Source organism: Eremothecium gossypii, chromosome VI (genome assembly GCF_000091025.4).
Source record: "Eremothecium gossypii ATCC 10895 chromosome VI, complete sequence".
NCBI lineage: Eukaryota > Fungi > Ascomycota > Saccharomycetes > Saccharomycetales > Saccharomycetaceae > Eremothecium > Eremothecium gossypii.
Genome location: NC_005787.5, coordinates 1471450 through 1484749, shown reverse-complemented (window position 1 = coordinate 1484749; position 13300 = coordinate 1471450). Strand labels below are relative to the sequence as shown.

Genomic DNA, 13300 nt, shown 5'->3' with positions numbered 1-13300 from the left:
ATCGGGCCACCGCCGGCTTCGCGCCGCGGAGCTGGCGCCAAGCGGAGCACACTGGGGAGGGGTACAGTGACTCGGTACAGAGCCATTAACCCCACCACCGCGTGCGGTAGCCTGGCGCGCTGCAGGTGTATATATATCGCCGCGGCCGGCTCCACTCAGCTGGGGAGCGCTTTGCGGCAGCACACTTTTGAGCAGCGGCGCGGCAGAGTGACAGAACATGGTGGCATCGCAGAGAAAGTACATCTGCTCGTTCTGCGCGCAGGCCTTTTCGCGATCCGAGCACAAGACGCGCCACGAGCGCTCGCACACCGGCGTCAAGCCCTTCAGCTGCAAGGTGTGTAACCACTCGTTTGTGCGCCGCGACCTACTTCAGCGGCACATCCGCACCGTGCACCGGAGCATGTTGCTGGAGATCCAGCTGCGCCACGAGGGCACCGACCACGCGAGCGCGTGCGAGGCGCGCCAGATCGAGCAGGCGCTCAACTCCTTTATCACCGTTCAGTCGCCCCGGATGCGAAGTGGGGCCCGGTGCGCAGCCGGCCGCCCCCGCGCGGGGATCCCGGGCGGCTGCAGGGCGAGCGTTGAGCCGCGGGGACAGGATAAATTCCCCGCGGAAGCGGGGCGGAAGTCGCAGGCACCTCAAAGTGCCGGTACAGGCACGGAAGAGCCGTACGCAATCAGTGGGCCGCTGTCAGCCTCTATACCTCAGGAGCTGCACGAACTGGTGTTCCGCGGGTTCCGAAAGCTGTGGGTGGATGCCCCTGCCGAGGGGTTTTCTAAAGTTGCAGGGTGGCTACAAGAGGGTCTAGAGCATATAGAGCGCACACGGCTGTTCGCGGCTGAAGTGCGCCGAGAGCTGCAGAAGGCCCTCCGCAAGCGCGCGGCGTTCGCGGAATGGTGCGAGCAGTCGCCACTGGTGGCTGCGATCGTGCTGGTGGGGCACGTTAGCAGCGCGGACCGGCGGCAGTACGGGGACGGGATGGTCGGGATGGTGAAGGGCGCGTGGGAGCGGTGCGTGGGTCCGCCGCTGGACTCGGTGTTTGTGGCGCAGAGCTTGCTCGTGTACGTGTGCACGCAGGACCGCAAGTTTTTCCCGCACAGCCCGGTGGAGACGGCGCGCATGTACGAGCGGATGCTGCACGGGGTTGTGCTGAAGTCGGAGCTGGCGCTGTGGGACGACGAGCTGTGGACGGCGTTCCAGCTGTTCGTGGAGTTGGTGCTGGTCGCGAACGAGTACACGGAGGTGTCGCTGCAGCTGTACCAGTGGTTCCTGGGGCAGCCGCTGCACGACGGCTACTCGCTGTCGTACTACCTGAATGCGCTGGCGCAGAATCGGGAGATCGTGTACACCGCGCACGTGATGGCGACGATCTCGCAGAGCCTGTTCTGCGAGATCGTGATGTCGGGGCACTCGCAGACGAACTTCCAGTACCCGGACATGCTGCACAACACGATCATCATGGCGAACAAGTGCTACGCGAAGCAGGGTGTGGCGACAGAGCCGAGCGTGGGGCTTCTGTGGGAGCGCATTCCGACGCTGAAGACCGCGCCGCAGAAGTTCTTCAACATGCTGAGCCAGTACTTCGTGTTCTCGAACTCCTCTGACCACTGGTCGCTGCTGCTGGCGACCTGGTTCGACTTTGTCAAGCGCGTGTGCGAGACGACCGTGAGTTCGAACCTCCAAAATAGAAACTTCTGCATTGATTCTCGATGGTTTTACCGTGTGATTCAAGGCTTGTCCCCCATGGCGATATCGTCCACCATGGCACGGCTGAACATCGATCTTTCCTTCATGAACAATAATCTTGCAATATGCACACTACCAATAATAAGCCTCTTGGAGGCGGAGAAGTTATCGCTACCGCCAAACATGCACCACATTCACAAGCAGATGGTCTTTGATGTCCTACTTTTCAACTTGCATTTGTTTGGTAATATACTCTTTGTGCCTTCAGAGGCGGAACAGCATGTAAATGTTGAGAACGCGCTCAAGATGCTGGAGAACCCTATTGTTCAATTTTTACTATACGTATGGTTCCATGTTCTCAATGTCGAGGAGCCGAAGCACATGATGGTCGGTAAGACGAACACCACTGATTCCGGGCTGGACATGGCATATGCCGAGCAGTTTTTGAATCGCTACATTACTATCTCGAAAGTTAATGTGGATACCGATACACTTATCAAAAATGATATTAATGTAATTTTATTCGCTAAGGGCACGGACACTGCAGCGTTTTACGGCTTGCATATATTACTGGTCCATATACTGGGGCGCATAGAGGGCTACTTGAAAAGACTTTTCCCATTCTACATCGCGATGGCGCAGTCGTTTAGAGAGTTGGTGGCTGCAACCCTTGAGTGTGTGGCAAACATGAAATACTCGATACGGACCAAGATATACCGGACCGTGGAGGAGTGCAGTCTTTCTTCGAAGGCATCATTGCACTTCTCTACCAGCTTACTTTCGCCAAAGTTAGGAACGGACGATAGTTCCCCAGCACCTGCCAGACGCCACTCTTCCATTTCATCTAATTTAATGACCGACAAGATTATTCTGCCGCCGATTAACTTCCAGGCCGTGACTTCTGCGGAGCGATCTTATGTGTACTATCAATCGGGCTCTTTTTTGCCAGAGATAGGCGCCAAGCCTTCTGCAAGGGATAGTTCAGGCAAGTGTAAAATCCAGCTTCCACCTCCATCGAGGCTCTTCAACGTCCCTAGCACACAATAACGTTGGCAACGAACTCCCGCATCACCGCAGTGCACATGCTGCGGTTATAAGATAATCCATTACTATGTACTAGACATACGCACTATTAAATACAAAGCTTTAGTAAACAAAGCCCAGGATCTTACCAGCAACATGCTTTCTGTGGGCCTCCTCATGGTCCATGATACCGGCAGATGTCGTTAGAATGACGTAACCAAACTGTCTGGCTGGCAACAAGTTGGCGGTCCACTTCTCGACGTCATTGATCTTGACGTTGAATCTTGGAGAAATGACACCGCACTTGTTCAATCTGCCGGTCAACTGAACAACGATCTTGCCAGATCTGTGGTCGTCAATGTATTCAAACTCTCCAATGTAACCTGTTCACATGTTAGTCCACGTCTAAGTGATTGATGAGAACCAGCTGCTGGGCAGCAGTTGCATTTGTCGTGAAAAAGTAAACGGCGAAGAAAACGGTAAATTCAGCGCCGTGTAAGAAGCATTTTCAATTCTTTATTATCCCGGACACTTAAAAGACAGTATGGGACTGATAATCGCAGCACGAGGCCGCCCGATCACACCATCCAGTTATCAGTCCGGGGGTTTAGTGCATCCCAAGCGCTGAGTTCTCAGTGGAAATTAACAAAAAAACATACCGTGCTTTTGCATGACCTGCAAGAACTTGATGATCACCTTGGAAGAAGGTCTGATGAGCACCTGGCGCTTGCCGGTCTTCTCAGCGTTGTTGATCGCATTTAGAGCGTCAGCTAGAACAGAAGTGCGAGTCACTGCCGAGCGTTAGTATCCAAAAGGAATGCCATCTACACAGCGTGCAGCGAAATACAGCACAGAAGCATGAAAGCACAACGTGACCGCGTCGCAAAGGGTGTCCCGTATCGGTAGGAGCCTTCACGTCCAAAGTTGCAAAAGGTATCCAGGTCTATGTCCCCGTAACGCGCCAGATTCTGCAGAAACTGGGACGGTTACACTGATCTCCAAAACATAGCAACCTCGATTCTTACAACCAAGTATCACGCAGACTTCAATGCCGCATGTGTGCTAGTATCTGCGCCGCAGGACCACGTATAGGCATTGGGCATTGCACCACGACATACTTTCGAAGTGTAATTGAGATCAATAGCCTTATTGTATTATGACAGTCCAATACTGGTGTATGTCAATCGAGGACAAGCGCAGAGCATTATAAAGACCAAAAAAATTTTTCACCAAACGGTAAAATGTGTGGGTGTCGTCGAATTCCTTGCACGTTTCACTTCATGATGTTAGCACAGCTCATCTCGTCCTCACGCCCGGCGCCTGGCGTCAGATCCAGGCGCGGGGCTCCAGGAGACTGTGGCACGGCCAACCAAACTCTCAACAACATCAGCCACGATATGGAAGCGATATTGGATGGAAAATGCCTGGAAACGGATGGCGAGAATGGTGATTGGGCAGCTCTCAGCGCCCTTGCGCCGCTATACTGATCAATATCCCAACGGATTGCGGGCAATGTTTGTAGTGCATGGCGCAAAGATGCTTTCCCGGTTTATCTGTGTTAATCATCTTAGGGTGACTCAAGAGCTGACAGCATTTTGAAAAAAAATTGGCCGCGACGGCATCGGCATCGGCGAATAATACCTCGAAGCATGGCCTGTGGCTCCGTTGAATCAGTGCAGTTGAACTTTTCCAAGTTGTTGGGTACCAGTAATGGTATATAAGTGGACCAGAGCACCCGGTGAAATCTTGCTGCGTTTTTTGGATAGGAGCTTATTGCTCAACTGTAAGTTTCACATCGAGCTGAAGACATGGAACACGATAGTGCACGGAAATCAGGCCAAGGGTCGGCAAGGACGTTTGTCGCCTTCCAAGAGTCTTCTGCGGCCGTCGGCGGGCGTCTGGCGCGACTGAAGCGGTACATCCCACATTTGCGAGTCCTGCCTGAGGACGTGGAAGTGCCTGAGGACGTGGAAGTGCCTGGCCGCGGCGAGGACAACACGGGAAGCGTTTGCACGGCAGATTCGCGGATAACCGACGATAAAGTCGACGCCACTCGCGTGAGCGACGGGAGCGAGGCGGCTGCGGTCCAGCTGGAACCAGGGCGCTGCTACGAGTTGCGAGATGAGGCCGGGCGCAAATGGTGGCGCTTTTTCTTCGAATACGAATACCGGGTCAATAAGGCGTACCTGACTGAGCGCAAATGGCACCAGTTTCTTTATCCGAACCAAAGTACGAAGTCGCCAGCCGAGAGGACCCTGCTGTACAAACTGGACATCTTCCTGGGGTTGTATTTCCTAATCCTGTGCTGGTGCAAGTCTCTGGACTCGAACAACCTGACGAACACCTATATCTCGGGAATGCGGGAGGATCTGGGTATGCATGGGAACGACCTCATATACACCTCGACGATTTCCAAAATCGGCGCGATTGTCTTCCAACTTCCGTTTGTCTATCTCCTTCCGCGGTACCCGTCCGTTTACATCCTGCCATTGATGGACTTGGGTTGGTCGTTCTTCACCATTATGTGCGCATTCGCGCGCACGGTGCCCGAACTCCAGGCATACCGTTTTCTGATCAGCGCATTCGGCGCCGCCTACTACCCCGTTTCACAATACGTGCTGGGTCTTTGGTACGCTCCCGATGAGCTCTCGAGCAGAGTGTGTCTCTTCTTCTGCGGCCAGCTTCTCGGCGGCGTGACCTCCGGCGTCCTGCAGGCGCGCATCTACAAGTCGCTGAACAACGCCATGGGCTTCGCAGGCTGGCGCTGGATGTTCCTGATTGACGGTTTGGCGATCTCAATTCCTACCGTGATCCTCGGCTTCTTTGTGCTCCCCGGTATACCCTCCAAGTGCTACTCGCTTTTCCTCACCGACGAGGAGATCCGCATCGCACGCCAGCGTAACAGACAAAACCACATCGTCGACAACGTCAGCGCTAACCAGCTTCTCTCGCTGCGCTCCTGGCGCCTGTGGAAGAAGGTGCTGCTCAGCCCCGCCCTCTGGGTCCTCGTCGTGTTCGACACCTGCTCGTGGAACAACATGACCGCTTTCAGCGGCAGCTTCAGTCTCTGGCTGGACGACCAACGCGCAAGGGGCCGCTGGTCAACCGTCGCAATCAACAACCTCTCCGCGCTGCCCGCCGCCCTGGGCTTCATCTACGTCTTCTTCTGCGCGTGGGGCGCCGACCTCTTCCGCAGCAGGTGGTTCTTCCTGGTCTTTGCCGCCGTCGTCAACTGTGTCTCCTGCGGCCTGCTCGTCCGCTGGGACATCTCCGACGGCGCCAAGTGGTTCGCCTTCCTCACCACTTACTGGTCCGTCGCGCCCTCGCCCTGTCTCTGGGCGTACATCAACGACTTCCTGCGCGCTGACCCGCAGGTCAAGGCCGTGTCCTGGATCGTCATCTACTCCGTCTCCCAGTCCAGCTACGCCTGGATCCCCACCCTCGTGTGGAAGACCACTGACGCCCCCGTCTTCCGCGCAGGCTACATCTCCTCTCTCGTCTTCGGCGCGGTATACGGGCTCTGGACCTTCGTCGTGCTCTACTTCTACAAGCACATCGAGCGCCGCCGCGCGCTCGAGAACGGCATCATCCTGTACAACTCCGCCCACAGCCCGCCCCCCTCCTTTGTTGCCGCCCACATGGTGCGCCGCGGCGAGTACTACTACCTGCGCGACGCAGCTCGTTAGACTACACACTACGTATCTATTTTGCATCCAGCCCGATCTTGGCCAATTCCGCCCGCAGCGTCCCCGCGTCCTCGAGCGCGTGCAGCTCCCGCTCCGTCCCCCATACCTGCCCGTCCACGTACAGCGTCGGCAGGTTACGCGACCCCGTCGCGCGCTCGAAGCCGTCCCGCCACGCTCCCTCCTCCTGCTTGTCCTTCGCCTCCTGCGCTATGTCGAACACAACAATCTGCTGCTGCAGCCCCAGCCGCTCCCACACCCCGTTGGCGTACACGCAGTCGGGACACCACGACGCAGACAGCTGCAGGTACTTGTGCTGCGATACCAGCTCCCTGGCCTTTTCCTCGTACTCGCTCATCCTGCTCTCTGCTGCCCGACAGCACATAACCCGCCTGTTGTGCCACGCTGACAAAATATACACCGCTAGCCGCCACCCAGCGCCCGCGCCGCGCACGTGGAGCGCTCTCCGGCGGATCGCTGCTCGCTCCGCGGCGCCGTTGGCTTAAGCTCCGTCGTCATTATCAACGGTGTATAGGTGGTGAACTTGCTCGCGCATCTCGCCACCACTGTAGCCCCATCGGACGCCCAGCAACATGTCGAGTGATAGAGCGTGTATGCTCTGCGGGATCGTGCAGACCACCAACGAGTTCACCCGTGATGGGTGCCCGAACTGCCAGGGCATCTTCGAGGAGGCCAGTGTGTCGGCCATCGAGTGTACGTCGCCGTCTTTCGAAGGTCTTGTCGGAATGTGCAAGCCTACGAAGTCTTGGGTAGCCAAGTGGATCAGCGTAGAACAGTACGTGCCCGGGATGTACGCAATCAAGGTGGACGGGCGGCTGCCGGTGGAGGTGGTGGACCTGCTGCCGCACTACAAGCCGCGTGACGGGAGCCAGGTAGACTAGTGTGTATAGTATGTATAGGTGTAACAAGACGTGTGGCGCGAGGCGAGAGCGCGGGCGCGATGTTCTGAAAGTTGGGCGCTGCGCACCACAGCGGGCGGGGCGCCAAAAGCGATGCTCGCGGTAACGGCGCGACAGGGAGTGCGCGTGCACGGGCGGCGGGCGTTCGGGAGCTTCGGGACGGTGGCGGAGGGGCTGACGGCGCTGCACGCGGCGTCCGGGCTGCCGTGGCTGGCGCTGGTTCCTCTGACGACGGTGGCGCTGCGGACAGCGGTGACGCTGCCGCTGAGCATATGGCACCGGCGGCGACTGATCAAGCAGCAGGAGCTGCGGAGGGTGGTGCAGGCGGTGGCGCCGGTGGCGAAGCTGCGGCTGGCGGCGGCGGCGAGCCGCGCGCAGACGGCGGACGGCGCGGTGTCGAGCGCGGGCACGCCGGTGGGCGCGGCGGACGGGCCGGCCGCAGGCGCCCGAGGGCTGACGCCGCAGCACATCCTGCTGTTGGCGATGAAGGAGACGCGGCGGCGGCAGCGCGCGCTGTTCGCGGAGAACGGCGTGCAGCTGTGGAAGAATGCGGTGCTTCCGGCGGTGCAGCTGCCGTTGTGGGTCGGCGTTTCGCTGGGGATCCGGCAGCTGGCGGACCAGCCGCTGATGGACGCCAACATGCCGCAGGCGCACGTGCTCTCGCACCTGAGCGAGCAGACGTGGCTGACGCGGGCGGCCTCGCTGGACCTCGGCGTGCCGCTCGCGGAGGCGCCGATGCTGGTACCAGTGGTGCTGGGCGTGCTGGCAATGGTGAATGTCGAGTACAACGGGCGCCTGATGCAGAGCACGGGGGCTGCGGGCGTGGAGACCACCACGGACCCGACCTCCCGCAGGGCGCATATCTTCGCTAGCATCATGAACCTGTCGCGGATCTCGAGCTTGTTCCTGATGGGCGTTTCATCGCAGGCCCCGCTGCTGCTGTCGCTGTACTGGCTGAGCTCGCAGCTCTACTCGCTGCTGCAGAATATGCTGTTGGAGTGGCTGTGGCCCTACCGCAGATGACACTTCCGACTGTATAGTACAAAATGCATATATAGACTACTACTACTTCTTCTTGGTTTTCTCCAGCTCCCTTCTGTTGCCTTTGACCAGCTCCAGATGGCCCACCCGGCTTGCGACCAGCTTCTCCGTGACCTCGGTTAGCGAGGAGAGCTTCTGCAGCTTCTTCATGTGCTGCAGAGACTTCTTCTTCGACTTGAGCTGTAGCGGAGCGGCCTTCTTCAAGTTCTTCTGCTTCTTGGTGATTCTGCGAGGGTCCTTCGCCTTCTTGGTCACCTTCAGAGCCTTCTGTACCATCTTGGGCTGCTTAACGGGTGCCCGCCTACCTGCGATGGGTTGACGGTGATGCCAGCTTTTTTTCACTGTCATGGGCTACATAAATTTGGCAACTCGACATTCGAGCAAACCGTTGTGCAGCGGGCCGGAACCGCAGGGTCCGACCGCCATCGGCCCCAGTACCTGCGGCTGCTCGCACCCAGGCCAGTAAATCGTATCTACAACCTACCTTCTATAATCTGGCTACTAGCCTCCCATGAGGGAGGGATGAGCTACTATGGTCTGTCCCGAAATTCAGGCGTTACAGGCACTGCTGACGCTTGAGGCGAACGGCGTGCGCATCTTCCCTGGTCCGGGTTGCGAGTAATGGGCCAGAGTCAAACGAATAATATATGGTAGTACTATATCATTAAACTGAAAAATTTTGTGAATTATAAGGCTGACATGTGACATAGTCATCGCATAGACCGCAGAGATATAAACTTCTAAAAGAAAAAATCTAGCAGGTTTGATTGCTAATGTCCGCCTGTGCTCTTTGGTGATTTACCCTTCATTAGATATAATCTCTTTTCTCCCGGTAGTGTTAATACTCTCCCGTCTCTCCTATACAGCGCTACAGATCCTCGTACCGAATTTGACTCGATGTCTGTCCATATCTATCCAGGAGCGCAAGCACTTTCGCAATTCCGTGTGGAGAGCCTGATTAGGGCCATAGAGGCCCACTGCGACAAGGCCAACGTTATCCAGGAGCTCCGCTCCTGCTTTGTGCACTACGCTGAGGTTGCAGACGAGCTGGCGCCGGGAGAAGCCGAGCTGCTGCAGGCGTTGCTGACGTACGGGGACGCCGTTGACCTAGGGGACAGCTACAACCGGGTCATGGTGGACGCGCTTGCTGGCAACCGGTCCTGCTCTTTGGGCGAGGACCTGTACCTGGTGCGCATTTTGCCCCGCATGGGCACAATTTCGCCCTGGTCGTCCAAGGCCACTAACATTGCCCACGTGTGCGGGCTAAAGGCCAAGGTCAACCGGCTGGAGCGTGGGATTGTGCTACTGTGCAAGACTGTGCCCGGTTTCCCTCTTTTGAAGTACCTAAATGACGAGTCCCTGCAGAGTTGCTATGACCGGATGACCCAGGAGCTCTTCTTGGAAGATCCCCCTTGCATGGACAAGATGTTCTCCCATGAGAAACCAAAGCAGCTTGTCTACGTTCCGCTGGTATCGTCTGCCGAAGCGCCATCTACGGTGCTTTCGCGCACCAACAAGGATTTGGGGCTTGCTCTGGACCAGGGCGAGATTGACTACTTGATTGACGCATTCGTCCAGATAATGAAGAGAGATCCCACCGATGTTGAACTGTTCATGTTTGCCCAGGTTAATTCGGAGCACTGTAGGCATAAGATCTTCAATGCAGACTGGACGATTGATGGAGAGAAGAAGGAGTGCTCTTTGTTCAAGATGATCAAGAATACCCATAACAACACCCCGGAATACACACTCTCTGCATATTCGGATAATGCTGCGGTTCTAGACACGGAGAACGAGGGCTATTTCTTTGCTCCAGAGTTCGGTACTAAGGAGTGGCTTGCCACGAAGGAAAAGATCCCTATGTTAATCAAAGTTGAAACACATAACCACCCAACCGCCGTTTCTCCATTCCCTGGCGCTGCTACTGGATCTGGAGGTGAAATCAGGGACGAGGGCGCTACAGGCAGGGGTTCCAAATCCAAATGTGGGTTATCTGGCTTTTCTGTTAGTGACCTCTTGATTCCAAACCATCGGCAACCGTGGGAAATAGACATTGGAAAGCCAGCGCATATTTCCTCGTCGTTTGACATAATGCTTGAGGCACCACTTGGATCTGCTGCGTTTAACAACGAATTTGGTCGGCCATGTATAAACGGTTACTTCAGAACACTCACAGTGCCGGTCGTTAATGCAGACGGAAATGAAGAAATTAGAGGCTTCCACAAGCCAATCATGATTGCCGGTGGCTTTGGTGCTGTCAGGCCTCAGTTTGCGCTGAAAAACAAGCCAATTACGCCCGGTTCCTGCATTATTGTCCTTGGGGGTGAATCTATGTTAATTGGTCTAGGTGGCGGTGCAGCTTCTTCCGTCGCTGCAGGTGAAGGTTCTGCAGAACTGGATTTTGCTTCCGTACAACGAGGTAACCCTGAGATGGAGAGACGGTGCCAGCAAGTAATTGATGCCTGTGTATCACTTGGAGCTGCAAACCCAATTCAGTCCATTCATGATGTTGGTGCCGGAGGTCTCTCTAACGCTTTGCCGGAACTGGTCCACGATAATAACCTGGGTGCTGTTTTTGACATCAGAAAGGTTCTTTCATTGGAACCAGGAATGTCACCTATGGAAATTTGGTGTAATGAGTCGCAAGAACGCTATGTCCTTGGTGTCGCGGAAGAAGACTATGAGACTTTTAAGTCTATTTGTGAGCGGGAGAGAGCTCCTTTCTCTGTAGTGGGCAATGCCACCTCCGAGCAGAGACTGGTTGTGGAGGATTCTCTACTTGGAAGTAGACCAATCGACTTAGACATGCAGGTTCTATTCGGGAAACCTCCAAGAATGTCAAAAACTGCTACTACGAAACCTTTGATGCTAACTCCTGCTGATTTAGCCTCTGTGCCATCGTTGGACGAAGCCATTGAGCGTGTGCTAAACTTGCCCTCTGTTGCCTCGAAATCTTTCTTGATCACGATCGGAGATAGAACTGTTACAGGACTAGTTGATAGGGATCAATTTGTTGGTCCTTGGCAGGTACCAGTGGCAGATGTTGGAGTTACCTGTACTTCATTGGGTGATTCCTTAGTTACCACAGGCGAGGCCATGGCCATGGGAGAGAGACCCCAGAATGCATTGATTGATGCTGCGGCCTCTGCGAAGTTGGCCGTAGCTGAATCTTTGTTAAATCTGTGTGCTGCAGATGTGAAATCATTGAAACATGTTAAACTTTCTGCTAACTGGATGTCTCCAGCTTCACATGAAGGAGAAGGTGCCAAGTTATACGAAGCCGTGCAGGCCATTGGCATGGATCTGTGCCCTGCTCTAGATATTGCCATCCCAGTGGGTAAGGACTCGATGTCGATGAAGATGAAGTGGGGTGAAAAGGAGGTTACTGCGCCTCTATCTTTGAACATTACTGCGTTTGGGCCAGTCAAGAATACTGCGAAAACATGGACTCCGCTGCTGAATAAACAAACATCTGATTCGGTCCTAGTGCTAGTTGACTTAGCTACGAATGTGGAGAAGTCGCTAGGAGGCTCGGCTCTTCTCCAAGTGTATAAGCAGATCGGTAATACCTCACCTACCGTCCATGATAACGCCATTTTCAAGGGCTTCCTGGAAGCACTTTTGGAGCTGCATTCTACCGATATAGTTGAAGCCTACCATGACAGATCAGATGGTGGTTTGTTGGTGACCTTGTTGGAGATGGCGTTTGCCTCAAGATGTGGCATGCGCATCACAGTGGATACATCTTCTACCGATGGTGACTACTTGGTCCCGCTCTTCAACGAAGAATTGGGTGCCGTATTCCAATTGTCAAGATCAAACTTGGAAGAGTTTAAAGCAATTCTTGGAAAACACGGAGTTCCTAACGAATTTGTCAACCCAGTAGCTGTCCCTGATTTTGAGTCATCTGGTATCACCATCGAGAATCACGCAGGTGAAAAATTATACGAAGGAACCAGAGCAGCTCTACAAAAGAACTGGGCGTCTACTTCTTTTGAAATGCAGAGACTGAGAGACAATCCACACACTTCAGAGCAAGAGTATGCTACTATCGGTGATGACTCAGATCCAGGTCTACATTACAAGCTGACTTTCAACCCAGCTGATGACTTACAGATTGGTGCTACTTTGGCTAGCAGCAGACCAAAGGTTGCAATCCTCAGAGAACAAGGTGTTAACGGCCAGATGGAAATGGCATGGTGTTTCCAGCAGGCAGGCTTCCAACCAATAGACGTGACCATGACAGACTTAATCGATGGACGGTTCCATTTGAGTGACTTTGTTGGCTTAGCCGCTTGTGGAGGGTTCTCGTATGGTGACGTTCTGGGCGCTGCTGCTGGCTGGGCCAAATCTGTGCTATACAATGAAAGCCTCAGGGAGCAGTTTGTGCAGTTCTTCCAAGAGAGAAAAGACACTTTCGCATTTGGTGCGTGTAACGGGTGTCAATTCCTCTCTAGATTAAAGGACATCGTTCCTGGCTGTGAAAACTGGCCAAGTTTTGAAAGAAATCTAAGCGAACAATACGAAGCCCGTGTCTGTATGGTGGAAGTCGTTGGAAATCGCGGGGAGAATAACGTCTTTTTCAACGGGATGATCGGCTCCCGTCTGCCTATTGCAGTAGCACATGGTGAAGGACGTGCTACCTTCTGCAGCAAGGCTCAGTTGGACGCTTTTGAAAGCCAGGCTTTGACTGCTGTTCGTTACATTGACAACTACGGCAATGCCACAGAGAACTTCCCATTCAATCCAAATGGTTCTCCTCATGGTATCACTGGTATCACGTCGCCAAACGGCAGGGTGCTGGCTATGATGCCGCATCCTGAACGTGTCAGCAGGTTAACTGCTAATTCCTGGTTCCCTGCTTCCGAAAGCGAGACCTGGGAGGGCTACGGTCCTTGGATAAGGCTCTTCCGCTCTGCGAGAAGCTGGGTCGGCTAGAACCGATT

The 13300-nt window shown here is 54.8% G+C and overlaps 8 protein-coding genes and 1 non-coding gene across 9 annotated transcripts; 5 read left to right on the top strand and 4 right to left on the bottom strand.

Moving 5' to 3' along the window:
* Positions 1-217: 217 nt before the first annotated feature.
* AGOS_AFR580C (uncharacterized protein) lies at positions 218-2734 on the top strand (the record flags this gene model as incomplete). Its single annotated transcript, NM_212263.1, has 1 exon — positions 218-2734. One exon carries the CDS (start codon positions 218-220, stop codon positions 2732-2734), a length of 2517 nt encoding a protein of 838 aa, NP_986127.1.
* A 99-nt stretch (positions 2735-2833) lies between these two features.
* RPS22B (40S ribosomal protein uS8) lies at positions 2834-3829 on the bottom strand (the record flags this gene model as incomplete). Its single annotated transcript, NM_212262.1, has 3 exons — positions 2834-3093; positions 3370-3501; position 3829. Coding segments are annotated over 3 exons (393 nt in total).
* On the bottom strand, positions 3193-3264 carry AGOS_AgSNR44. Its single transcript, NR_149389.1, has one exon. It is a non-coding gene; the product is annotated as an AgSNR44 (small nuclear RNA).
* A 689-nt stretch (positions 3830-4518) lies between the features above and the next one.
* On the top strand, positions 4519-6396 carry VHT1 (Vht1p; the record flags this gene model as incomplete). Its single annotated transcript, NM_212261.2, has 1 exon — positions 4519-6396. One exon carries the CDS (start codon positions 4519-4521, stop codon positions 6394-6396), a length of 1878 nt encoding a protein of 625 aa, NP_986125.2.
* A 16-nt stretch (positions 6397-6412) lies between these two features.
* GRX8 (glutathione-disulfide reductase GRX8) lies at positions 6413-6778 on the bottom strand (the record flags this gene model as incomplete). The annotated part of the gene is made up of 1 exon (NM_212260.1): positions 6413-6778. The coding sequence occupies one exon, from the start codon at positions 6776-6778 to the stop codon at positions 6413-6415; it is 366 nt and encodes a 121-aa protein (NP_986124.1).
* A 208-nt stretch (positions 6779-6986) lies between these two features.
* Positions 6987-7295, top strand: SPT4 (transcription elongation factor SPT4; the record flags this gene model as incomplete). The annotated part of the gene is made up of 1 exon (NM_212259.1): positions 6987-7295. The coding sequence occupies one exon, from the start codon at positions 6987-6989 to the stop codon at positions 7293-7295; it is 309 nt and encodes a 102-aa protein (NP_986123.1).
* Positions 7296-7406: 111 nt separating this feature from the next.
* COX18 (membrane insertase COX18) lies at positions 7407-8336 on the top strand (the record flags this gene model as incomplete). The annotated part of the gene is made up of 1 exon (NM_212258.1): positions 7407-8336. The coding sequence occupies one exon, from the start codon at positions 7407-7409 to the stop codon at positions 8334-8336; it is 930 nt and encodes a 309-aa protein (NP_986122.1).
* Positions 8337-8378: 42 nt separating this feature from the next.
* AGOS_AFR574W (uncharacterized protein) lies at positions 8379-8630 on the bottom strand (the record flags this gene model as incomplete). The annotated part of the gene is made up of 1 exon (NM_212257.1): positions 8379-8630. One exon carries the CDS (start codon positions 8628-8630, stop codon positions 8379-8381), a length of 252 nt encoding a protein of 83 aa, NP_986121.1.
* Positions 8631-9251: 621 nt separating this feature from the next.
* On the top strand, positions 9252-13292 carry ADE6 (phosphoribosylformylglycinamidine synthase; the record flags this gene model as incomplete). Its single annotated transcript, NM_212256.1, has 1 exon — positions 9252-13292. The coding sequence occupies one exon, from the start codon at positions 9252-9254 to the stop codon at positions 13290-13292; it is 4041 nt and encodes a 1346-aa protein (NP_986120.1).
* Positions 13293-13300: the final 8 nt, after the last annotated feature.